The sequence below is a fragment of the Rhinolophus hipposideros genome, assembly GCF_964194185.1.
Source record: "Rhinolophus hipposideros genome assembly, chromosome: 3".
Lineage (NCBI taxonomy): Eukaryota > Metazoa > Chordata > Mammalia > Chiroptera > Rhinolophidae > Rhinolophus > Rhinolophus hipposideros.
In genome coordinates, this window is record NC_138049.1 from 14,189,807 (window position 1) to 14,215,770 (window position 25,964).

Consider the following 25,964-nt stretch of genomic DNA (forward strand, 5'->3'; position numbering starts at 1 on the left):
TATTTTTTTCTTGTTATGCTTATAAAGCTCTGGTTGCATTCACAATTTTCCAGGAAACCGGTGTCAGGTAACAACCCCGACATGAAGAGTTACCTTTAGAGAGCAGAGTTTTATCTGGTGCTGAAAACTTGCTGGTTGGTTTTCTAGATACATATTTATTTTCAGTTCAAAGACAAAACAGAAAACTCTAGAGTGGAAAATGTTACCTTTTAGTTCACACTCTTTTAATCCCTCAGTCCCCATACAATAAACATTCTAAAGTGTAAGCGATGGGACATAATGTAAACTCTGCAGAAACAGAAAATAAATTAGTTTCTTTCAAACTTGGTGGAGGTCCTTTTACTGAACACTATTCTCGGTTGCAAACAGAATTTGTCTTGAAGGAAGGATAAATCTTTGGCCTATTTCACCATTTCTCCAGCATTGCGTAACAAGTATATTTCAAATTTGCTGTCTTCTCCAACTGCAGCCAAAAGGCAAGGAGCAGTTTTTGTTTCAGGAGCCTGAAAAACAGAAAAAAAATGCTCAGGACTTTAAGAACAGCTTTCCTCCCTGGTGTTAAACTGTTAATATATGATAGCTCTAAAACTGGAGACCAAAAGAAAATTAAAGGGCAGTTAAGTGATTCTATTCACAAGATCGGGCTGGGGCTGGGATCGCTCTTTGCAATCTTTTTACTTATGGGCAGTGACAATCCGTTGCTGTACCACTCTGTGACTGAGTCAGCAGGGATGCTGCTGGCAGCCTTCTAAGCTTCCTAAAAGATTTACTGGGGACCGTGGCAGAAATTCCATGGCTTCCAAATTTGGGATCCATAGCCTCCAGGATCCTGTTGAGTGAGAATGTTTGGGATTTTAGATTCGGAATCCTGTCGCCTTGGATTTCAGTTTCTCTTTTACACTAAGTACAGAAAGCAAGGTCTGTAAAATGCATTTAGGACAAGAATGAAAGTGAGTAGACCTGGACCTTATTATTGTTAAGGCTTTGGTGCTTTCTCTCAAAGGATATTAAGACTTTCTGCTACTACTGAGTCCTCCAATCTTTTCGAAAGAGAAGTGAAAAAACTGTATTTTAAAAAGAACAAACAAACACAGCACCTATGGTCCAGAAAAGAAAAACATGTATTCACTCCAGGAGAAATGTAAATTCAAGCATTCAGCCTTTAATCTGAATTTATACATGAAGAATTTCTCTATTGGGCCAAGAGTTCAAAGTCGGCTGGAATACAGCAAGTCGGCCTCCCACAGATGAGGGAGGGGTTTGGAGCCAGAAAAGATGCTTGATTAGCTTCAGCACATAAGATGGTGATGAAGACAGGGGACTAGGAACTTCAAATACTCCCCTAACCTCTGATCAAGTCAGGGAAGTAAACAAAAGCAGCACTGTCAGCATAATATACATTAACAAAAAGACAACATTTTAAATGTTAGGGAGGGAGGTTTGCCCGGTGCAGACCTCACCCCTCCACTCAGGGATGAGGCCAGCCCCACTTTGGGGGTCCTAGATGTGAAGCTCAGTGATGCCTGGGGAGGGAAGGGGCAGCTGGGGAGAGGAGGGTGGGCTCAGTGGACGGGAGATGACCGGAGGCACCGCAGGGCTGGAAAAGGCTTTCCAGCTCCAGAGGCGGAGGTGGGAGAGCGGCTGACTAGTCACCTTTGTAGCCAATGGTTTTATGTTGAAGGGGCTGAGATGAGAGCCCACGGTTCCACCGTTTAAGAAAATTCAAAGGGTTGGCAGAAGTATAGAAAAATCTGATTATAGTTTTAAAAAAAATCAGAAATGCAATAACCAAGGTGAGAATGTAAAAATGAATCAGTTTATTGTTTATTCAGTGGAAAAAAATTATAGAAGTTTATTCAGTAGGAGAATATTTTGGAAACTAGAATATATAACAAGGGCCCAGACACATGGAAGAGGACGGTTAAGTGGGACTGACAAGAGGCTGCGGATTCCTGCAGCCACCAGAAGCGGGAGGAGCCAAGGAATGGATTCTAGAGCCTCTGGGGGCAATGGGGCCCCATGCACACCTTCATTTCGGCCTACTGACTTCAGACTTTTAGCCTCCAGAGCTGTGAAAGAATGCATTTCTGGTGTTTTAAACCACCCAGTAATTTGTCACAGCAGCCATAGGGTGTATGCCATCAGGGGAAGGGACGATTAGCTCTCTCCTCTTTACTAAACAAAGAAAATTTCATTGTATTTATTATTAGTAATGACACTTGGCTCATGGCTTCTTTACTAACGACAATGATGTATTATGTTTTTTTTGTTTTTTTTTTCAGTGTTTACGGTTTAATAATTTGGTGGTAAACCTATAAAGAAAAACAAGCAAGAGATTTCCAAAACAAGTCAGGATAGGCTTTTTTCTTCGAAGGGAAGGAGGAGGTTAAGAATTGAGAGGGGTCACAGGGCCACTTCACGAGTTCTGGCAAAGTCTGTTTGTTTTAAACTAAATTTATTGGGGGTGACAATGGTTAGTAAAATTATATAGGTTTCTGTAATACATCATCTATATATCACATTGTGTGCTCACCACCCAGAGTCAGTTCTCCTTCCATCACCATATATTTGACCCCCCTTTACCCTCTTCTACCACCCCCTCCCCCCTTACCCTCTGGTAACCACTAAACTGTTGTCTGTGTCTATGAATTTTTGTTTCTTTGTTTGCTTGTCTTGTTCCTTTGTTGTTTTCAGTTTTATATCCCACATATGAGTGAAGTCATATGGTTCTCCACTTTTTCTGTCTGACTTATTTCGCTTAGCATAATAATCTCAGGATCTATCCATGTTGTCGCAAATGGCAGTATTTAATCTTTTCTTAAGGCAGAATAGTATTCCATTGTATATAAATAAGGTCTGACAATTAAGTTCGCAAATTCATCCTAGAAAAAGTGCTACATACCTCATTGTTGAATATCACTACGGTCACCTTCGAAGTACTCCCCATGGGAAACTATGCACCGATGCCAGTGCCTAGTCCACCCTTCAAAGCAATTTGGGAACTCTTTTTCTGGAATGGCCATCGGAGCTATCCTCCTATTACCCTTGTTGTCCAGAATGGCATCAAAACGTCTTCCTTTCAATATTTCCTCTATCTTCGGGTAAAGAAAGAAGTCACTGGGGGCCAGATCAGGTGAGTAGGGAGGGTGTTCCAATGCAGTTATTTGTTTACTGGCTAAAATACTCCCTCACAGACAGAGCCGTGTGAGCTGGTGTATTGTCGTGATATAAGAGCCAGAAATTGTTGGCGAAAAGTTCAGGTTGTCTAACTTTTTCACACAGCCTTTTCAGCACTTCCAAATACTAAACTTGGTTAACTGTTTGTCCAATTGGTACAAATTCATAATGAATAATCCCTCTGATATCAAAAAAGGTTAGCAACATTGTTGCAACAAGTTTGTGAACTTAATTGTCAGACCCCTGCATCTTTATCCAATCATCTATCGAAGGACACTTTGGTTGTTTACATGTGTTGGCCACTGTAAATAATTCTGCAACAAACATCATAGAATATGTATATCATTACAGATAAATTTTTTCAGATTTTTTGGGTAGATACCCAGGAGAGGGATTGAGGTACCGCCATACTGTTTTCCATAGTGGTTGTACCAATTAACATTCCTACAACAGTGTATGAGGGTTCCTTTTACTCCACAGCCTCTCCAGCACTTGTTATTATTTGTCTTGTTGATGCTAGCCATTCTAACTGGGGTGAGGTGATATCTCATCATTTTCATTTCCCTAACACCTAGTCAAATTGAGCATTTTTTCATATGTCTGTTGGCCGTTTGTACGTTTTTTTGGGAGAAGTGACTGTTCAGGTCCTCTGCCCATTTTTTAATTGCATTGTTAGTTTTTTTGTTGTTGAATTGTATGAGTTCTTTATATATTTTGGAGATTAGCCCCTTATCGGAGGCGTTGTTTGCAAATATCTTCTCCCATTTGTTTGCTTGCCCCTTTGTTTTGTTGTTGGTTTCTTTGGCTGTGTAGAAGCTTTTCAGTCTGATATAGTAGTCTCATTCATTCGTTTTTGCTTTTTCTTCCCTTGCCTTTGAGGTCAAATTCATTAAATCTTCTCCTGAAACCATGGTCCATTAGTTTAGTACCTACGCTTTCTTCTATGCAGTTTATTGTTTCAGGTCTTATGTTTAAGTCTTTGATCCATTTAAGTTAATTTTGGTATATGGTCACAGATAACAGTCTAATTTAATTCTTTTCCACGTGGCTTTCCAATTTTCCCAGCACTATTTATTGAAAAGGCTTTCTTTTCTCCATTATATGTTTTTGGCTCCTTTGTCAAAATTTATTTGCCCATGTATATATGGGTTTATTTCTGGGTTTTTAATTCTATTCCATTGGTCTGTGTGTCTGTTTCTCTGCCAATGCCATGCTGTTTTGAGACAATAATTCATTGGTTCCTATTGTTGAATAATAGAGGTTAAAATTAAAGGTTACCAAAGTGACTTTAAAATAAAAATGAAAACTCAATCTCAATAGTATTGGTCAAGTTGATGGTGACATAGTTTTTACTATATTTTTTAACCCCGAAGACTGAATAATTTAGAAACTTTATATATCATGAGGTTCTTTAGAGATTTGCTTTTGAATTGTGGAAAATGAAATCTATTTCTCGTATTAGTGAAGCTGCATGATATCACTATGTGCTTATTAACCATTTTGCATGTCTGATAAAAGTGTCTTCTGTGGTGGAAAAAATTTCAAGTTCATAGCATTTGGTTAAAACTTTCCTCCTACCTTACAAGTTCTAATGTTTTTCCAACCAAGTCGTAGATTATAACTAATGCCATAACTGAAATTTTTCTGAGTTTTTTCACAAATTAACCATGTATAGATTTAGTTATTAAAAAATTCTATTTCGCTGAAATATTTATTTTCCTTGCCTTAAGTTTTTTCTAAATATAAGATGATTAGCCTCCCCCTTCCCCAACAAAAAATGCCCAGGAAAACCTTCTTTAAAAAGGGAATTAATTTCACAACAGCTACGTTTCAAAATATTCTGTTTTAGTTAGAGAAGATTTACTTGTCACCATCTTTTAGATATTACTGAAATGTTAAAGATGTCATCCCTAGATTTAATTATCACAATCTTTTATTTAAGTAGCTTGGGCTTCAGCCTATTTTGGCCCCTGCCTGGAAACGGGAGAAAAACAGGGGCACAATCTACTCCAGGGATGGTGTGTCGGGTGGTGAAGCGAGGACCTGTACCTTGAAACACAATGGTGATGAACAATTTTTGAGCTGCTCCTTGAAAAGATAGAGAGTTTGAAGACCAAAATCACAGAGCCCAGGTGCTCCCCCAGGGAACCCCCAAACCCCGTGGGTTTGCAACTTGGGGATAAGAGGCCCTGTTCCCAGAAGGGCTGCAGGCAGCAACCATAGTCACGGTTATGATTCTTAATATCATTGAAAATTTCTGCTGTAACGGCAGTTTAGGGAAGAAATGAGCTGGCATTAACCTCCTTTCTGTGTATGCAATTCAAGAAAAACAATTCTTAGGTAAGTAACTAACTTTTATTGCAGGACTAGAGTCAATCTGATTCCATACTAAACACAGCTTTGCACCTCAGAACAAAGTAAGGAGTATCTGAATTCTTCGGGAAATCTGCCAGGGTTTATTATGTTCATTTGAATCCTGCCAACATTCAGAAATATGATGAAGGTTCAGAATGAGAAGCCCAAAGAGGGGGAAAGAATCAAACCCCCCTAAATCCAGTCACCTTCAAACAAAAGACTGAACAGTTAATTTGAAGCATCAGTTTCATTGGGACAAATAACTTATTTGAATTAGTTCTATTTGGTGACATCCAAAAGAATGAATCATACCTCAATTCTAACAATAGTGAAAGCTCTACAGGGAAGTGTTGAAAGGGAGCTCAAATTCTGGGGATATCTCGGCATCTCTTGCTCGTACTAAATCTCACACAATTTCCTCGAGGGTGAGGTAAACAGGAAAGGTGAGGAGGCAGAAGGAAAGAACACCGCCATGGACTGAGCAGTCTTCTTCCGTGTGGAATATGCCTGCAACACACTCCGTGGGGCGCAGAGAACCATCTGGATGGAGTCTGACTGTGGTGTGAGTAAAGCAACCAATTGGACATTTCCTCTTCTGATGCCCTAGTCTGTCGAAGTTGACTGTCATCCAGGATTTCACATTTTTATTTTACGCATGCATATTTAGTCGCCACAGGCCTTTGTTAGGAGAAGTGGTTTCTGGCTGTATGTGAGAGGGCACAGGAAACAGAAGGGATGTTTGCGGGATCATTATATCCAATAGCCCTTGAGAAGGAAGGTTTGCTTTACTTGGTGGTTTTAGCTTACGACACCGGACCTGTTTTCCATTGTTCAAGCAAGGTCAAGTGGTGGGTTTTTGAGCCACTGCCCACCACCTAGGACAGGATTGGCACAGTTCACAACGAAAAAAGCCTTGGATAAGCGAGTGGGAAAATGCCATTCAATGAGAGAGTTAAGTAAGAGATAGGCCTAGCATACTTTGACTTAAAATAATTTGGACAGAGTCATAGCTTTTAATACCCAATTATCTTGTTCTTTTCTTTATTTCTTTTTAAATCACCTGTTTATCCCCCAAATTACAGGTCTGCTGAAATAGCTGGTTATCATCTCCCAGGATGGGTTGAAGTTCATTTATCCCGGGACTGAAACGAAAAGTGTGTCCTGTGGTTTGGGGCCTTGAGGACGGGGTGAGACTCAGAGTAAGCAGCTCTGGGCTGAGTCTTGGCTTTTGCACTTATTAGCTGTGCAACTTGAGCATGTTGTTGACCTCTCGGGTCAAAGTTTTCACAACTCTGAAATAAAAATACTACCTATTTCACTGGGTCGATCCCAGCACGACACGTGACAGGGGAAGGCACAGTAACTCATGCTAGCTATGGGCTGAGAGGCAGGGCCGAGCAGCGGAAAGACAGTTCTGCAGTCCAGTGGACAGGGGCCATCCCTCAGCTACCGCCTCTCAGGGACCAGAGCGGAAGGACCTAACCTGTTGGGACAGCACCTGCCTCCAGGGGGTGCTGAGACCACCCGTGCAAGTACCTGTCACGTTGGAGGTCACCACCATCGACCCGTGTCTGACCCCCACCCCTGCCCAATTTTTAAATAAAATCCAGAGGAATACTTGTTAGCGAACATAAACATAGGATTTACACGGACGTGACAGCAAAGCTACGGACGTGTCCCCTGGCATTACCTGAGTCTTACCTGCAATATCTAAGGTATAATTGGGTTTATGCGACCTACTTGGAGAACAAATGAAAATGGACCGCAAGGCTGGAAAAATACTATCCAAGAGATGAGAGGCATGTACACACTTGTTCTGGACAAAAACAACAAATGGCAGAAATGTAATATAATGGGTTTTGACATGAAAAGGGAGATTAATCAGGATAGGGGTCAATTTTCAGTTTGAGGGGAAGGATATTGTTAGTCTCCCAAGGCCTAGCTGGGAAAGCCAAGACATTCTGCCCTCCCCTCCTGCCGGTCATACCAAATGACCAAAATAACACTGTTATCAAAACTCAAGTTTATGGGCTTTCTTGTCAAAAAAAAAAAGTCTCCTCTAGTTCATTTTCTGTTGTTTTCTTTTTCAGAAACGAGAAGGATATGCAATGTGGTTGTGGTTCAAACTAAAGACAGCCCCTACTCCTCAGCAAAACACACAAATAACATGACACATCACACACACAACCCACAACAAACAATTCCACACCTTTCATTCATGTGATTGCATATAAATGGCCCCTTACCTTTTTCATCATAGCCTAAGACTTCAGTGTTTGAGTAACAGACATCATCAACAACAACAACAACAACAACAACACAGCCTCCCCACATTGGCTACCGGTCGTGAGACAGATGTTAGTGAGGCTCCTGAGAGCCTGACTGAGGCTCCATCTCAGAGATACTGGGAAGAAGAGTCTTTAGGCCAAACAAGCTCATGTGAAGGCCCAGAACCTGTTGGCAAGAGGGAGGGGTGCTGGGCTGAGGAACAGGAACAGGAGTGAGTGGGAGAATGAATTGGGGGTGTTTTGGGGGAAGGAATGTGTCTTGAGAATATGGTGAGGACATGTTTGATATATGGGATGGGGAAAAGCAGCTCTGAGCCTTTAAAACTTCTGATTGGGAGTTTTCCAGGGAGGACGGTTGGGAGGGTGGTTATTTTTCTTCATGATGGGAAGCTAGGAAAGAAGCCAGCAGGTGTGGCTGCAGGAGTGGGGGCAGACAAGAACAAGATGAAGAGGCCCCCGCTGAGGGCTGCCTCAGCCAGCTCCAGGTCCAGCCCAACAGTCTGAAACTGTGACGACCATGAGCCATCAAGGGGTGTCATCTCTGCTGCCCTGTCCTTCCTGTGACTCACAGGACCCTCTAAATGATCTGTCCCATCTTTATGTGTCTTTCCCGTGGTGTAAGAGCCTTCCCTACCAGTTGGGCCACAGTTGAGTGTTATGGGTGGAATGGTGTCCCCAAAAAGATATGTTGAAATCCTGACCCGCCAGTACCTATGACAGTGACCTTGTTCGGATACAGGGTCTTTGCAGAGGTAATTAAGATGAGGTCAATATGGGGGGGGCCCTAATTCAATATGACCGGTGTCCGTATAAGAAGAGAATGCCATGTGAACACAGATGCGCAGGGAACAGAAGCACAGGGAACAGCCGGTGTGACCCTGAGGCAGAGCCTGGAGCGGTGCAGCTGCAAGCTGAGGAAAGTCAAGCAGGGACGACAACCACCAGAAGCTGGGAGAGGCCGAGAAGGATTCTACCAGAGTCTCTGAGGGTGCCTGGCCCGGCTGAGACCTTGACTTTGGAGTCCTCGCCTCCAGAACAGGCGCAGAATAAAGTTGTGTCGTTTTACGCCACCCCATTGTCAGCCTCTGTCATAGCAGCTCTAGGTACGAATACACTGAGACTCCTCTCTCACATGATCCTAACTCAGTAACCAAGAGCTACGTGGGATAGTCAGTCCTTCAAAACGATAGCAGATACTAGTTTTAATTCTGCAAAAAGAATAATGAGTTTACAGGTTTCCACAATGATGAGGTGAGAGGCCTTAAACAAATCTATATTCAGAGAAGACACGATTTAACTTTCCCCAATGGCCTGGGTCCGGACCATTTAACTGCATATGCGTACGTGGGTGTGACCCACGTCATGGCCTGTTATTAGGCAGAAATTCATAGTAACCAAGCCGGGAAGTTACTTATCAGACCGTTTTTGTCAAAGACATTAGAAAAACAAAATAAAACTAAAACAGGTTCGGGAAAAAAGTAAAAAGCACAGCAGCCTACCTGAGTGGCCCTGGGTCCTGTGATGTCGTGGTCATTTAGAACAAACCTTTGACTTGCTCTGTTTCCGTGTCGAGGTCTATGTCGTAGAAACAGGGCCGCGTGGGCAGTCCCGGCATGGTGCTCATCTGGTGGATAAAACACAAGCAGTCTCCGTGAGCCGACGCTGCTACGCCGCCGCGCCCCACACTGTGCAGCTAATGGCAGCAATAACCAGACAATTCAACTCAGCCTCACAGAACTTACGGTTCTATCTACCGTGTTTCCCCGAAAACAAGACCGGCTCTTATATTAAGTTTTGCTCCAAAAGACGCATTAGGAGGGCGTGTGTTCAGGGACTGTCATCCTGAAAAATCATACTGGGGTTTATTTTCCGGTTAGATCTTTCTTATTTTTGGGGAAACATGAAACTCGTACATCTATCTCTTTAAATTCGCTGTCTGCTATTTCAATCTTTGTTTAAGGAAATGAAACAGAAAACGCAAATGTCAACTTTTTGAAGATTTGAGAACATTTCCCTGCCCCACAGCATGCTGCAGCTCCAAAACAGTGATTTTCAAACATTTTTTTAAAAAAAATCAAACCTTAATACTGAACCTCAACAAAGATGAGCTCCTCTGGTGGAAGGGGGAGTGGGTGTGGGTGGAATGGATGATGGCCTGCTCCTTACCCCCTAATATGGCACCCAAGACTCATTTTTGTAAAACCTACAACTCTTGCACAGGTTGCAATTTCCTGTTCTCCAGAGAGTGATCACTCTCGCGTACTTTAGTAACAAGAACTGATGTTTATTGAGAATGTGTTATATGCCAGGCACTGCGCTGAGTCTCTTACTTATTTTATCCTCTTGACAACAGTATGAGGTACTAGGTACTTTTTAATGCGCATGTTACAAGGAAGGTAATAGAGGGTTAAATCACCCGTCCGAGGCTACGCAGGTAATAATAAGCAGCAAAACTCAAAGTCTGACTCCATGCCTGTAATCTTCAATGATTCATTTGGCCACCCCCCTTTGGGACACTCTGAGCTTTCCAGGGGTAAGTGAAATAAGCCCCCCCACCGCCCAGAGATAGGTACTCATTTTAGCCCCACTTTATTGATGAGGTCAAAGACCATTTAGGTACAAAGGCACAAGCTCAAGGTCATAGTTAGTTGGGGTGGAGACAGGACTAAGCCAGGCCCATGCCCCTCACTGCCCCGTGTCAGATCAGAGATTTCCAAAGTGGACTCTTTGCCCACCTCCATCAGGAACCCTGGGTGAGCTGGGGAAGACTCCCGATGCCTCAGTGGTTCTCACACATAGAAACACTGATCTCGGACCTAACTGTGAGGCTCCTGGGTGACCCCCTCCTTATCGATGTCAGTCTTTCCGGCTGTGTTTTCATAGGCACTGTGCATACAGAGGATGCTTGTAAAGCAATGCTGCATCCCATCGGAGCAAAGACACCTGGGATCCCGCTTAGCCTGGTTCTTCCGAGGGCTAAGGGCTGTCAGGCAAACTCCTGCCTGCTATGGCCAGAGAACTCCGAGAGGAAGCGGCAACACATCCAGTCCTCAGTGGCACCCAGGGCATGTCCGCTCTTCCCCACCTGGCAAAAAGTTCTCAGATGAGGCCTCTCAGATAGAACCCAGCTCTCTTGCTCTGCACTTCTGGTCTGTAGTGACTCGGGATTTCTCTCTGCCACCCTCTCCTGCGCCCTCTGATGTTGACAGACTCTTGCTACTCCGACTGTGGACCAGTAGCGTGGGCATCACTGGTAGTTGTTGGAAAGTCTCATCTCTGAGCCTGCCCAGGCCTGCTAAGTCAGAATCTGCAATTTTAGCAAGTCCTCAGGTGATCTGTGGCAACATTACAGTATGAGAAGGGCTGGCTCAGTCAGTGTGGCCGGGACGCTTCTGACGGCTACTCCTGCCCACTCCCCATTCCCCTGAGCACGGAGAAGGAAGCTCGGTGGCGGAGGGGACCTGTGCACTTGCAGTCCTCATTAACTCCTGGACCCAGGGAGCGTGAGGGAGAAGGTCAACAGGACATACTCTGCACGTGGCCGGACGCATAAAACACTGTGAAATCTGGTGCGAGCTCCTGTCCTCCTAATTGCACAGGACTGTACTTTAGATACCTTATGGGCTTAAAAGGCTTCTGGGACCTGCTTGGGATACAGGTACCATTTATAACATGTCTCTGGGAAAATGTGCTTTGCGTTTCAAGCAATTGACTAAAATAAAGTTTCGGCGCACAAGCTGCTTGTAGGTGAGTACTGCCTGTATTTTAAAACTGTAGGTATGTGTATGGCTACGTGTACTCCTGAAGTTTCTGTTCCTAGCAGGGGGATCACATTTTTTTCTTTGGTTACTACAGTGGCTGCATATATCCGAGGAGAATCCAAAAAGAAAATGACGCTTCCTGCTGACGTACTGGGACACCAAACACAAGGGACCCTGGTGGGGAACTGTCCACACTTTCCCCAGATGCCTGGGGACAACTCACATCAGGTAGTCTACAGCAGTTTTCCTGCCGAACTGCATTCTGACATGGGCATTTTAAGATGCCCATGTGTGGGCTATGGATTTGGAAAAAGGAAACAATTGGTAGTTTCAGAGAAGGAAATGAGTGATCACACTGAGCCACAGGGATAAACTAAGATGACAGGGCGTTACCCAGACTTATTAAAAATTCTGAGGCTGCAGGGTAAGTCTAAATCCACGCGAGGTAAGAAAACCCAGCGTATTTGGGCCCATCTGAACAAAGCTACAATGGAAGCTTCTGTTGTGGATAACGACTGCCCTGCCTGCCCATTTACACACTAGCTTTGTAGACATGAGAATTCAACTCTCCACCATGAACTTTGGGCTGATGCACGACCGAGGCTGACACAGGGAGAGTGCGGTGTGTGGTTGCTGGGGCTGGCCTGTGGCTGTCGTGGACTAGAGTGTGCATCTTTTACTCATTCTGATTCTGTCACAAAATTGGGGGCCAAAATACTAAATGCTGGGAAGCGTGAAATGTCTTCCCTCTATTTTCAGCTTATTTCTCTCAAATGGGGGAAGAAACGAGTTTAATCAAAAGATTCCCATGTGCTTTCCCAATGATGCAATCATCAGTTCCCAGAATCAGGACGACTTATTTGGGATAAGCAACAACAGACGCGAAAGCACACAGAGGCTGCAGAGCTGAGGAACTCTGCCCTGGGGACAAAGAAGCATCTCCAGGAAATCTGTTCTTAAAAGAAAACTTCTCCTCCTGTGCAGACACAATAAGGAATTATGTTAACATCAAATTCTCTCCCAATAAAAATCTGGTATCAAAGGATTGTAGCTCCTAGACAAGGGTCAGCACATCTCTACAAGAAAACAGAATTCGGACAGCCCTTGGGAGTTGACCTCTGGCCCCGCGCCTGGGGTCAGTGACGATCTAGGTCGACTACTTGTGCGCCCTCTAAGGAGGCCTCTTGCTTAAAATAACAAGGGAGCCATGAAATTGTACTTACTTGTCACGCTGCATTAATGGATTCTTTGACAAAGGCTGAAAAACATGGGCTTTTGCCCTTCATAACCCTCATTTTTAACTACAATGAATCTTCCAGAATTTTACCGATTTCAGGTTAAGCTTATTTTGGAGAAATGATGAGTTCTCTGAATAGGCTTTATAATCATACATTAAAACTAGTAAATGTCTAATCACCATGTTGTACACCTGAAACTAATACAATATTGTGTGTCAACTGTAATTGAAAAAAATTTAAGAGAAAATATTCAGATACTTAAAAGTAGTAATTAAAAGTAAAAGTAGAATATTCTTTGGCATGAGTAGAAAAATTATATTAAGAATTCTGTTTCATAAAGTGATAGCTTCATAATTTCTACTTAACCAAAATATTGTTGTAACTTAAGGGATCTGGAAAAAGAACAGCAAAATAAGCCCAAAGGGAGTACAAGGAAGGAGATAATGAAGATCAGAGTAGAAATAAATGAAATAGAAACCAGAAAAACAATATGAAAGATCAATGAATCGAACAGTTGGTTCTTAGAGAAGATAAACAAAATCGACAAACCTTTAGCCAGATTCACCAAAAGAGAGAGAGAGAGAGGACCCAAATTAATAAAATCAGAAATGACAACAGACACCAAAGAAATACAAAAAATTTTAAGAAATTACTATGAGCAACTATATGCCAACAATTAGACAATCTGGAAGAAATGGACAATTTTCTAGAAGCATACAACCTTCCAAGGCTAACTCAAGAAGAAACGGAAAATCTGAATAGACTGATTACCACCAGGGAAATTGAATCAGTAATCAACAAGCTCCCAACAAACAAAAGCCCTGGACCAGATGGCTTTACGGGTGAATTTTACAAAACATTCAAAAAAGAATTATCACCTATTCTCCTCAAGCTCTTCCAAAAAATCCAGAAGGAGGGAAGACTCCCAAACACTTTTTATGAGGCCACTATCACCCTGATCCCCAAATCAGATGAAGACATTACAAAAAGGGAAAACTACAGGCCAATATCCCTAATGAACATAGATGCAAAAATCCTCAACAAAACATTAGTGAACAGAATTCAGCAATACATTAAAAAGATCACACACCATGATCAAGTGGGATTCATTCCTGGTATGCAAGGGTGGTTCAACATCCGCAAATCAATTAATGTGATACACCACATTAACAAAATGAAAAATAAAAATCACATGATCATATCAATAGATGCAGAAAAAGCATTTGACAAAATTCAGCTGCCACTTATGATAAAAACTCTTAAGAAACTGGGAATAGAGGGACCATATCTCAACATAGTAAACCCATAGCTAACATCATACGCAATGGGGAAAAGCTAAAACCATTCCCTTTAAGATTAGGAACAAGGCAAGATTGCCCACTTTCTCTACTTCTACTCAACATACTGCTGTTCTAGCCACAGCAATCAGACAAGGAAAGAAATAAAAGGCATCCAAATTGCTAAGGAGGAAGTAAAATTGTCCTTATATGCAGATGACATGACACTGTATATAGAGAACCCTAAAGACTCCACCAAAAAAACTATTAGAACTGATAAATGAATTTAGTAAAGTAGCAGGTACAAAATTAATATTCAGAAACCAGTTACATTTGTATATACCAATAATAAAATGTCAGAAGGAGAAATTAAGAAAACAATCCCATTTACAATTGCTTCAAAGACTATAAAATACCTGGGGATAAATTTAACCAAAGTAGTAAAAGACCTATATTCAGAAAATTATAAGACACTGAAGAGAGAAAGTAAAGAAGATACAAATAGATGGAAACACATACCATGCTCATGGATAGGAAGAATTAATATCATTAAAATGTCCATACTGCATAAGGCAATATACAGATTCAATGCAATTCCTACCAAACTACCAAGGACATTTTTCACAGAAATTGAACATATAATTCTAAAATTTATATGGAACCATAAAAGACTCTGGATAGCCTCAGCAATCTTGAGAAATAAGAACAAAGTGGGATACCTGACATCAAATTATACTACAAGGCTACAGTAATCAAAACAGCATGGTACTGGCATAAAAACAGACACATAGATCAATGGAACAGAATAGACAGCCCAGAAATAAATCCATGCCAAATGGCCATTTAACCTACGACAATGGAAGCAAGAATGTACAGTGGGGTAAAGACAGTCTATTCAATAAATGGTGCTGGGAAACCTGGGCAGACACATGCAAAAAATGAAGTTGGATCACCTCCTTACACCATATACAAGAATAAATTCAAAATGGATTAAAGACTTAAATGTAAGACCTGAAACCACAAAACTCCTAGAAGAAAATATACAAAGAAGCTTTACAGACATTATCCAGAGAAAGATTTTTACTTTTATATCCCCTTGGGCAAGGGAAGTAAGAGTAAAAATTAACATGTGGGATTACATCAAACTAAAAAGTTTTTTCACAGCAAAGGAAACCATCAATAAAACAAAAAGGGACCCTACTAAATGGGAGAAGATATTTGCCAATGATATATCCGATAAGGGATTAAAATCCAAAATTTATCAAAAACTCACTCAACTCCAAAAAAACAAACAACCCAATTAAAAAATGGGCAGAGGACATGAAGAAACATTTTTCTAAAGACGACATACAGATGGCAAAGAGACATGAAAAAATGCTCAACCTCACTAACCATTAGAGAAATGTGAACAAAAACCACAATGAGATACCACCTCACAATGGCTATCACCAATAAATCAACAAACAATGAGTGCTGGCGAGGATGTGGAGAAAAGGGAACCCTTGTGCACTGTTGGTGGGATTGCAGATTGGTGCAGCCACTATGAAAAACAGCATGGAGGTATCTCAAAAATCTGAAGATGGAACTACCTTATGATCCAGCAATTCCACTCCTAGGTATCTATCCAGAGAAATCCAAAAGTCTAATTCAAAAAAATGTATGCACCCCTATGTTTATTGAAACACTATACACAATAGCCAAGACATGGAAACAACCGAAATGCCCATCGGTAGATGACTGGATTAAGAAGCTGTGGTACATTTAAACAATGGAGTATTGCGCAGCCATAAAGAAGAATGAAATCTTACCATTGGTAACAACATGGACGGACCTAAAGAACATTATGTTAAGTGAAATAAGTCAGAAAGAGAAAGACAAATACCATATGATCTCACTTATATGTGAAGTCCAAAGAAAAGAATAAATGAATGAACTAATCAGAAAAACAACAACACACAAAATATCGTTGTAGTTAATTTTGTTGTGTTTGTGAAATAATTTCTTTTCTGACTTCTCCTTAAATCAACTACTTTTTTCTACTGAATAAACCATCCAGCTTTATTTTGGTTCAGAAAATAAGCATTTTTACTCACTTTTTGTTTCTCAGTTCATGATCTGAGGTGGAATGCCTCCTACACATTTCTTTCCCGTCTAATAGATGATTAAACAACCAAGAAGCTTATAATGGTTAATTGCACTATGATATAATTGAAATGAAAACATTTTCTTTTTGATGCAGTAACTCAAAAATTTAAAGTCTTCATTAAGCAAAACTATATCTTGAGTTGTAAATACAGTACCCATTGCTTCTCAGCCTTCTGGCTAAGATCCTGTGAAAATACAGTGCCTGGCAATATTTGGCCCTCGATACTTTTTAAAATAGATGAGTAAAATGGAGGATTACAGAATTAGGAAACACTATGAAAACTTCTTGCGGAATGGGTTTCTTTGTTTCTTCCCTTCTTCTTTGATTGTGAGGGACAGAATCACTTATATTTAACGGTCATTTAGATAATTAAATAAACTACCCTAAGAGGATGTATCTGAGGAAAAATGGTCTAGTATAAACATCAAGTGACTGAAAGAAGAGAGATGAAAAATCATTCTAATGAAAACTGATAGTGCTGCTACCATTGGGATTTCCATTTTCTTGTCTTAGTGGAGACGGGTGTTCTGGGATTTTTTTTCTGGGCAGCCAGGTAACATCTACCTGTACAGCTCATGACTGCATTCAAAAGCTGACCTCTGTGTTATTCCCAGGGACACTTGGGGAGTTGGGGACCTGTCCGAGGGTCATCTTTCCTGATGGCCAATGAGTGCCTTTACTGTGTGAAAGGACACACTGGTGTTTCATTTAACCCAGTATCCTTTGCTGAGTGCTCACTCTGGGGACACCGAGGTGTCCAGGCCCTGGTCCCTGTGGACAGACCACCAAATTAGACCACCGGGACACCTGGGTTAAAGCACTTTTTACGTTTTAGTTTAAAATGAATCTTTTTCATTCTTTGCTTTTTATATAAAAAGAATGAACACAATACATTCTTAACTTATGACTTTCTGAGATGGAAGTCATGTTCAATTACTATAAAAATTACCATCTTGTGCTCACATATTTTCCCAGTATTACACAGCTCAGATTATTCCAACTTATTTCAATGGCCTTGAATGAAAGTGTTTTCTCTTCTTTTTTAAAGGAAACTATAATTTCTCTTAGTGGTAGGGAGCCTGTCCCTAACTAACTTTTCTATTAGTTAAAAAAAATTTTACTTACAAAATTTTTTCAACATACCAGTAAAAAACAGCAGAAGGAGAAAGTCAAGTCCTTTTCCCATAATACTGCTTCCCAGAAACAACTCCTATAAACAGTTTTTTTGTGTGCAAACTCCCAGGTAATTTTCTATTCCAATAAGCAATGTGACTCCATGGTGTATATTTATATAGTTATGCACAGACATTGGGTAATTCCACATGTACATGCCTGGAATTTGATTATCAGAGAGATTAAAATTAAAAATACGTAACTGGGTATTTTCTAGCCAAGGGAATACTGCTGGAGTGGGGAAGAGTCAGGAAGAGATGTCACCAACACATTCCGTATGTAAATGGGCCTGCCTTTTCGAAAATGAGATTAAAGGGAGTTCTTTTAGGGGGAATGAAAAATAAATGTGAAGCAGAGGGTCTGACTGACCAGACGTAGACAAAAGAAACAAAGTTCTGTAACTTTCTTGCACGGCCTTCAAGTATAAGTGAAAGAACTCAAATATGATAAAGGACTAACAGTTTTAGTTAACAGACTACTAGGAGTGAGAAGTCTCCCCCTTCCCCATAATCTTTTCCCTTTACTTGTTCTGATTGTAAGGATGGTGTGGCTCAGTCTCCTTTCAGCTGTGGTTCCCAGGAATGCCCCCACGCTGGCTTGCTCAGGAAGACAACGTCCTTCCTGTGCCCATGCCAGGAAGACCAGAGTGGCACTTTGCGGGCTAGCCTGAGCCCTGCCGTCCCATGGCTTCTCTCTGTTATCCTCTGCGTATTGGCTTCGTCCTCACGCTTCCTGGTCTGCAGGGGCAGCTCCAAGCCAAACAGGCGCAACTCATGATAGTGCAAAAAAAATGCCATCTTTTGTGGCTCCTTTTAAAATTTTTAGATTCCTTTCTTCTACTTATCAATTTTCATGGTAATAATTTGGTGTCCTGGCAACTCCAATGGTAACACTGCGGGTACTATGCTAAGCACTTTACATGCACCGTATCTCATTTAATTCCTACAACCTCACAAGGTCAGTGTTATTCTACAGCCATTACCTCCATTTTGCAGATTAGGAAAAGTGTCACAGTGTGCCCCAAATCACACAGCTAATAATCAGGGGAGCTGGAATTCAAATGCAGACAGTGTGACTCCAAAGGCCTGGCCCTCACCACAGATCCCAACTGCCTCCCTGACACCATGGCATTTAGTGTCACTGCCCCACAGTGGGGAAGGATATACTCACCAGGGCTAAAACTGCACAAAGAAACGTTATGAGTTCTGTTTGCAATTGGAATCTGCACATCTTATCGAGCTCCTGATACTTCAGTAAATAAAGTCACATGAATTTGTAAATTCATTTACTTTGCAATTTTAGTCTTTCAAACTTTAACATTCATTTAAGAATATGTTACAGAGCTTACACTCAGTGTAGCATCTTTCCAAATTGCATCTTAAAAAACTAGTCATAGCTAAATTAGCAATAAGTAACACCTTATGACGGGTAAAAAAATTTCCAAAATGATACACGTATATTAACACCAAGAGTTTGTCCTCAAAAATAACAGGCTTGCTACTTTTTAAAGATCAGTGGTGAGACATGGATTATTGACTCCCATACCATCATCCACTGAAATAAGCTAAAAGCCATCCCAATTTTACTTAACCATTTCAGGGAAAATATTCCATAACTATGTTTGGAATGTGCTCTGGAAATTAACTTTAGTGGGTTTGCAAAACCTAAGACAGACAGTTCTAAAGCAATGCTACTGCTGATCAACCAGCTGATTTCTCTATCACTTACACGCTTTGTTTGCATTCACTTCCAGAAGGATACATAACGGTCACACCTACACAGGTAGTAAATTGTTTACAGTCTATTCTTCCTATTGCTCCCGGACTGCTATGGAGGTTTCTTCCCCCCACTTTCCTCCTGGTACCATAATGACCACAGCTGAGCAGGTCCCCAGTCCCTGTGAGACAGGTGAGGGAGGACAGGATTTTGGATGCCCACCAACAGGTGCAGAAACGGGCTCGGGCTAGTTGTGTGGCTTCCCTGGGCTAATGAGGAATGGGAACTACAAGTGTAAAAGCTCCCCGTGGTAACTGACGTCTGGGGGTTAGTAGTTACCTGATTGAGACTGTGAGGTGTGCAGGGAAGGGCTCAACTCCTATACGACTTGTGCGTTTTAGGGTAAGGTACTTCAGTGAGCCTGTGGTTCTTTATCTGGAAGTACAGTCTGAGTATAAACGTATTTATATTATGGGGCTTATTTCAAAATTAAAATGAAATAAAGTAGCAAAGGACCCTGGTTTAATGTTGAATACACAATAGGGACTATTATTCTATGATGGAATATACAACCATAATTATGTATATGAAGTACATTGTAGATTATGATAGAAAAAGGAAACTTGAAAACAAATCGGATTTATCCATGTATGTTTCTTTTATAAGAAAAAAGAATTATCATTAGTTTTATGAGATTATTTCCCTTAACTTTAACAGCCACACTTTCTGGTAGTTCCTACTTGAGGCAATCAAATCTGAAGCTAAACCCAGTACGCAAGAACTAAAATATGAAGCAAACAGGAACTGCTCTGATTGAGAACAAGCACTATTTTAAAAGAGAGACCCTCAAAAGTGCGACGATAAACTGAGCTTCAGTCTTTAGGAAACGAAGACTGCTCTCTTTGTGCAGGCCAAAAAGGCTGTGAAGAGCAGACGAACCCATTCAATTCTTGACACACTGCTCCTCTCTCCTAGAATCTTTGCAGTGTACTCATATTCATTCATCAGCCATTTGACTGACAGGTGGCATGCCAGGAGAATCTCCACTAACTTTCATAAAACAAACCAATTTAATGTTTCACTGTTTGGAAACACAGTATTTAGTAATACAATTATGGTTTTTGAGGAAGAAACTTATCTTCTGAAAATTAACCGTTATATTCTGGGCATGGGTTTTGTCCCAAGGTCCTACTGGCAATTAAATCATCATTCTGTATCCCCTTTAAGAGGAGAGAAGATGGAGGGGAAGGGAAGAGAAGGAGGGAGGAAGGCGCGGGATGACTAAAACTGCTTTCACTTAGCTGAGCTAGTCTTTCTCTCCAAGGAGCTCGTTAGCAAAGGCATAGCGGCCCACATAATTTAGCATTTCCCTTTTGTTTTCACTCTCTCCATCCCCCCAACCCCACTTGCAAAGTTCCTCCCCAAAGATAATAAGCGGCTGCAGCAGGAAAACATAACAAGAAGGAGGGAAATTGTATCCATTATTTTACTGTCCCCTTTATGCTTCTCTTGGGACAGTGGCAAAGGAGCAGTCAGGGGGGACCTGTGGGGAGGAGAAGGAGGCGGGAGCTGACTCATCCCATCTGGCACTTGGCTGGTCGAGGCTTGATGAGGAAACTGAATTAGGAAAGAACTCATGACTACCCTGTCATCTAATTTATCTCTTTTAAATACTTAGAGGTCTACACTGTTCTGCAACTTTTTAAAAAGGTGGCTCAGATCCAATCCCAGGTGAATGCTCAAGGTCTCAAACTAGGCCTAGAAGTGATTTATCTATCATATGTAATGAACTGAACTGTGTCCCCCTACAAATCCCTACGTTGAAGCCCTAAGCTCCAACATGACTATTTGGAGATGGGGCCTTCAAGAGCTGATTGAGTTAAATGAGAAGGGTGGGACCCTCACTCAATGGGACTAGTGTCCTATAAGAAGAGCAAAAGACACCAGAGTTGTACAGGCGCAGGGGAGAGGCCATGTAAGGACCAGGGAGGCTGCAAGCCAAGGAGAGAGGCCTCAGGAGAAACCAACGCTGCTGCCACTTTGGTTTTGGACTTCTAGCATCCAGAACTGTGAGAAAATTCACTTCTGTGGTTTAAGCCACCCAGTGTGTGGTACTTTGTTATGGCAGCCCGAGCAAACTAATGCATTGTACTTTCTAGGTACTTCCTTCCTACTGGCAGTGTTCTAGTTCTTCCACAGCCTTGCCAACATTTGGTATGTCAGTCCTTTTATTTACATCTTCTAACAGATAAGCAGTGGTATCTCACTGTGGTTTTAATTTTCATTTCCCTAATATTTTCATGTGCTTATCACCCATATATTTTCCTGGGTGAAGTGTCTATTCAAATGTTTTACTCATTTTTAAAGACTTGTTTGTTTTTTCATTATTGGGTTTTGAGAGTTCTTTCTATATTCTGGACACAAGTCCTTATCAGATAGATGATTTGCAAAGGTTTTCTCCCTCTCTGTGGTTTATTTGGTTTCCAAATATTTGACATTTTTCCCGATGCCTTTCAGTGTTGATTTCTAGTTTAATTCCATTGTGGTTGCAGAACATGTTTTGTAAGATTTGAATCCTTTAAAAGTCATTGAGACTTAACTTGTGGTCCAGAATACAGTCTATTTTGGCAAATATTCCATGTCTATTCGAAAAGAACGGGTATTCTGCTGTTGTTAGGTGGAGTATTCTATTAATACCAGTTAAGTCGAGTTGGATTGTAGTACTGTTCAAGTCTTCTATATTCTTATTCACTTTCTGTCTACTTGTTCTGAGAAGGGATTTAAATGTCTGACTGTATTTGTGGTTTGGTCTATTTTTCCCTGCAGTTAGTTTCGCTTCATGTATGTTGAAGCTTTATTATTAGACACATAAACACTTAGGATTAGTAGGTCCTGCTGATAAAATAGCCCCGTTACAATTATGAAACAATCCTCTTTATCCTTCATAATATTCTTAACTCCAGTTCTATTTTGATACCACTCCAGTTTTCTTTTGATGAGCATTAAAATTTTTTCCTCTAACCTACTTATGCCTTTATGTTTAAAGTGGATTTCTTGTCGGCAGCATATAGCTGGGTTTTGCATTTTTATCTCATCTGCCAATTTGTCTTTTAATATTAGGGTATTTAAACCATTTACATTTAATGGGATTATCAATATAGTTGGGTTTACTATCTTGCTGTTCTTTTTCTCCTTGTCCTTTCCTTTGTTCCTTTTCTCTTCTTTTTCTGTCTTCTTTACATTACTTTTAATGATTTCATTTTATTTCTTTGTTGGTTTATTAAGTCTAATTCTTTGTTGTGTTATTTTAGCAGTTTCCTTAGTATTTATGATACACATATTTAGCTTTTCACAGTCTACCTTTAAGTATTATACTACTTCACATATAGTATAAAAATCTAACAAAAATGTACTTCCATTTCTCTCCTCCTAGACTTTGTGCTATTGTCATATTTTGTTTCCACATGTTTCATAAACCCCTCATTACATTTCTATTATTTTTACTTTATATATAGTTATTTATCTTTCAAAGAGACTTAAAAACAAAAGTCTTTATGTTTACTGATGTGGTTACTATTTCTGGTGCTCATCATTCCTTTGAGTAGATATAATTTTCATTCTGTCAGAAGGACTCCTTTTAACATTTCTTGTACTTTAGGTTGGCTAGTTATGAATTCTTTCAGCTTTTGCTGTCTTAAAAAAAAAATCTTTATTTTACCTTAGTTTTTAAAAGACATTTTAACTGGGTAGAGAAATCTCTAGATTGAGAATTTCTTTCAGTATAGGCACTCAACCTATGATCGGGTTATGTCCTAATAAACCCATCGTGCATTGAAAAACGTGCTAAGTTGAAAATGCACTTAATACACCTAAGCTATCAAACATAATAGCTAAGCCTGGCCTACCTTAAACGTGCTCAGAACACTTACATTAGCCTGCAGCTAAGCAAAATCATCTAATCCAAGGCCTATTTTATAGTAAAGTGTTGAATATCTCATGTAATTTATTATGCATATTGCTTTCACACATCAAAAGGTTGAAAAATAGTAAGATTAACCCTCATAAGTCAGGGACCATCTGTACTTTAAACATTCTGCCCCACTGTCTTCCAGTCTGTACTCTTTCTGATAAGGAATCAGCTGTCAATTTATTTTTGTTTCTCTGTCCAAAATGTGTCTTTTATCCTCTATGTATTTTTAAGATTTTCTCTTTATCATTGGTTTTAAGAAATTTGATTAAGTTGTGTGCTTTGCTGTAATTATCTTCATGTTTCTTGTACTTGGGGTCTGCTGAGCTTCTTAAACCTGTCTATTGTTTCTGTCAAATTAAGAACAATTTTGGCCATTATTTCTTAGAATATTTTCACCTTTCTTCTTTCTCTTTTGTGGAACTCTGTATGTATTTTTCACCACTTGAAATTGCCCCAAAGCTCCTGATGCTTTTGTTTCTTTCAGCCCTTTTCTGTTTAATTTAAGATAGTTTCTATGGTTATGTCTTCAAGTAAACTTTTTCTTCTGCAACATCTAATGTGCCATTAATCAGAGTATTTAAAAAAATCTCAGACATTGTAGTTTTCGTCTCTAGAATTTTGATTTCCTTTTCCATCTCTGTCTCTACTAGACATGTGGCATCTTTCCTCCAGTTTCTTGAACATACGGACGACAGTCATAATAACTGTTTTAAAGTCTCTATCTACTAATTCTATCATCTGTGTCATTTAAGGGTTAATCTTGATTAACTTTTCTGATTATTGGTTTTATTTTCCTCCTTGTTTGCATTCCTGGTAATTTTGGATTGGCTATCAGACATTTTACCCAGTTGGGTACTGGTTATTTCCGTATTTTTAGAAATATTTTTATAATTTGTTCTGGAACATATAGTTTGGTTACTTGGAATCGAATCGCTCTTTCTTGGTTTTGCTTAAAGCTTTGCTGGGTAGGACCAAAGCTGTGTTTAGTCTACGATTAATTTTTCCCTTTACTACTGAGGCAAGACCCTTCTTAGTATTCTAACCAGTGCCCCCTGCTGTTGAGGTTTCTTACTCTTGTTGCTGGAAGCAGGCCCTGTGTGGGAACCATGCATTGCTCTAATTCTTTTGGATGACTTCAGGTAGTTTCTTCACATGCATGCACTGATCAGAACTCACTTGAATACTCAAGGAGGATGCTCTGTGCACCTTCAAAGCTCTCTCCTTTCTGGTATCTGCCCTGCAAACTCTAGCTGCCTGGCTTCCCCACCCAGTAGCCTAGAACCTTTCTCCAGGCAGTAGGCTAAGGCAACTGTAGTGCTCCCTTTGTTTCCTGTTTTTCAGGACCAATGTCCTTTGCTGTTTGATGTTCAATATCTTGAGTAATTTTTTTTTCCATATACTTTGTCCAGATTTTTAATTGTTCCAAATAGAAAGGCAAATCGGGTTACTCTTAGTCCACTTTCAGTAGAATGCAATTTACATGAAGTATGTTATATATCATTGGGTGAGATATTATTGCCTTAAAAGGATGAATTTTATGGGCTGATGGAAGTTTTAAAGGTCATTATGTTGCTCATTCTAACTAAAGAACAAGGTTATTGGAAACACTGTAGTATTACATATAACGACAGAATTTGGTTTTAAGATAAGTAGTCCAAGAATAAAATTATATTGATAAATAAGGACCAATGGTACAATACAATGAGCTAAAAACGAAATCACTTTCTTAAACCCAGACCCCAAATGCCATTCACTTATTAACATACAAAAAAATACAGGATTTTTTTTTTTGTATGTAAAGTTTCTAATCTTTAAAAGGTGGCATGAAAAATTCTGTACTTACAGATTACTATAATACATACAATTTTAAAGAAGAACATTGCAGCAATGACTAGCAATAAGGCGACCCACATTTTATGTTTAAGTTTATAAAATGAAACACAATAATAAAAAACAGGATTCTTTAGTGACTGCTCAGTTATCTGCTTTTCTCAATCAAAACAAGTCAGTTTCCTCTGAACTTTTCTTTTTTTGGCAAGTCGGCTCCTTACTTCTGTAGGGTTGCTACTGACACAAGCAGCAAGAAGCATTTGAAGTTCAGCACGTCTCCCTCAGCTGCCCTCTCAGTGACCTTGGTGAATGAAAGCTTCCCATGATGGCACATTCTCAAGTAAGTATGTGGCTCAGGCATCTGACAAGCGTCTGAGTAATTCTCTAGCATGTTGAAGTAGAGTGATACCATCAGCCCATTAGCTATTTTCCCACAGAAACCAAGCCAATAAAGCCTGAATTTTTCATTACTTATATATAAATAACACAGAATATCAATGCAGATGAACCTCACAACAACTGTCAGTTCCATCGGTATCACCTGTCTCCCAGGTTGGTACGCTTTCCCATTTTGACTAAAATCTCACTTTCACTTCCTCCTCTTTCTATCCCCACCTCCCTACAACTACTCTACCTACTACAATGTAATTTTCTACAAGCCAAAAGTAAATGTGGTGCTTTCATAAAAATGCAATTCAAGTACATATATCTACCAGATGTGGCAAAACTACAAACAACATTTACTTCAGATGCTGTTAGGAAGTGAAGGCAAAGTGACTTGGAACAGGGAGGGCTGCAAGTTCCCTAAATAGACTGGGGCCAGCTGGGGGCTTCCAGCCCAGCTGCTTCCCCTCCCTGCAGTCAATGGGGATTTCCATGGAGGAAAGGAAGAGGCTGGCTGTCTGCCTTAGGGAACAGCATCCGTGCCCCTTTTCATTTCATTCCCACCAGTACTTGGGGACACTGGGAAAGTCAAAACTGTTCCCAAAGGGAAAGAGGTTAGGGGGTCCTGAGACAGTTTTGTGTGCTTATT

The 25,964-nt window shown here is 40.4% G+C and overlaps 1 protein-coding gene across 1 annotated transcript in view; it reads right to left on the minus strand.

Moving 5' to 3' along the window:
- Nucleotides 1-202: 202 nt before the first annotated feature.
- Nucleotides 203-25,964, minus strand: part of MTHFD1L (methylenetetrahydrofolate dehydrogenase (NADP+ dependent) 1 like) — a 186,877-nt gene continuing 161,115 nt past the window's right edge. Inside the window, exons 27-28 of the mRNA XM_081044590.1 lie at nucleotides 9,320-9,444; nucleotides 203-503 (exon numbers count right to left, since the gene is read on the minus strand). Coding sequence (XP_080900716.1) covers nucleotides 9,355-9,444 — 90 coding nt within the window. The 3' untranslated portion in view covers nucleotides 203-503; nucleotides 9,320-9,354. The remainder of the gene's footprint in view (nucleotides 504-9,319; nucleotides 9,445-25,964) is intronic.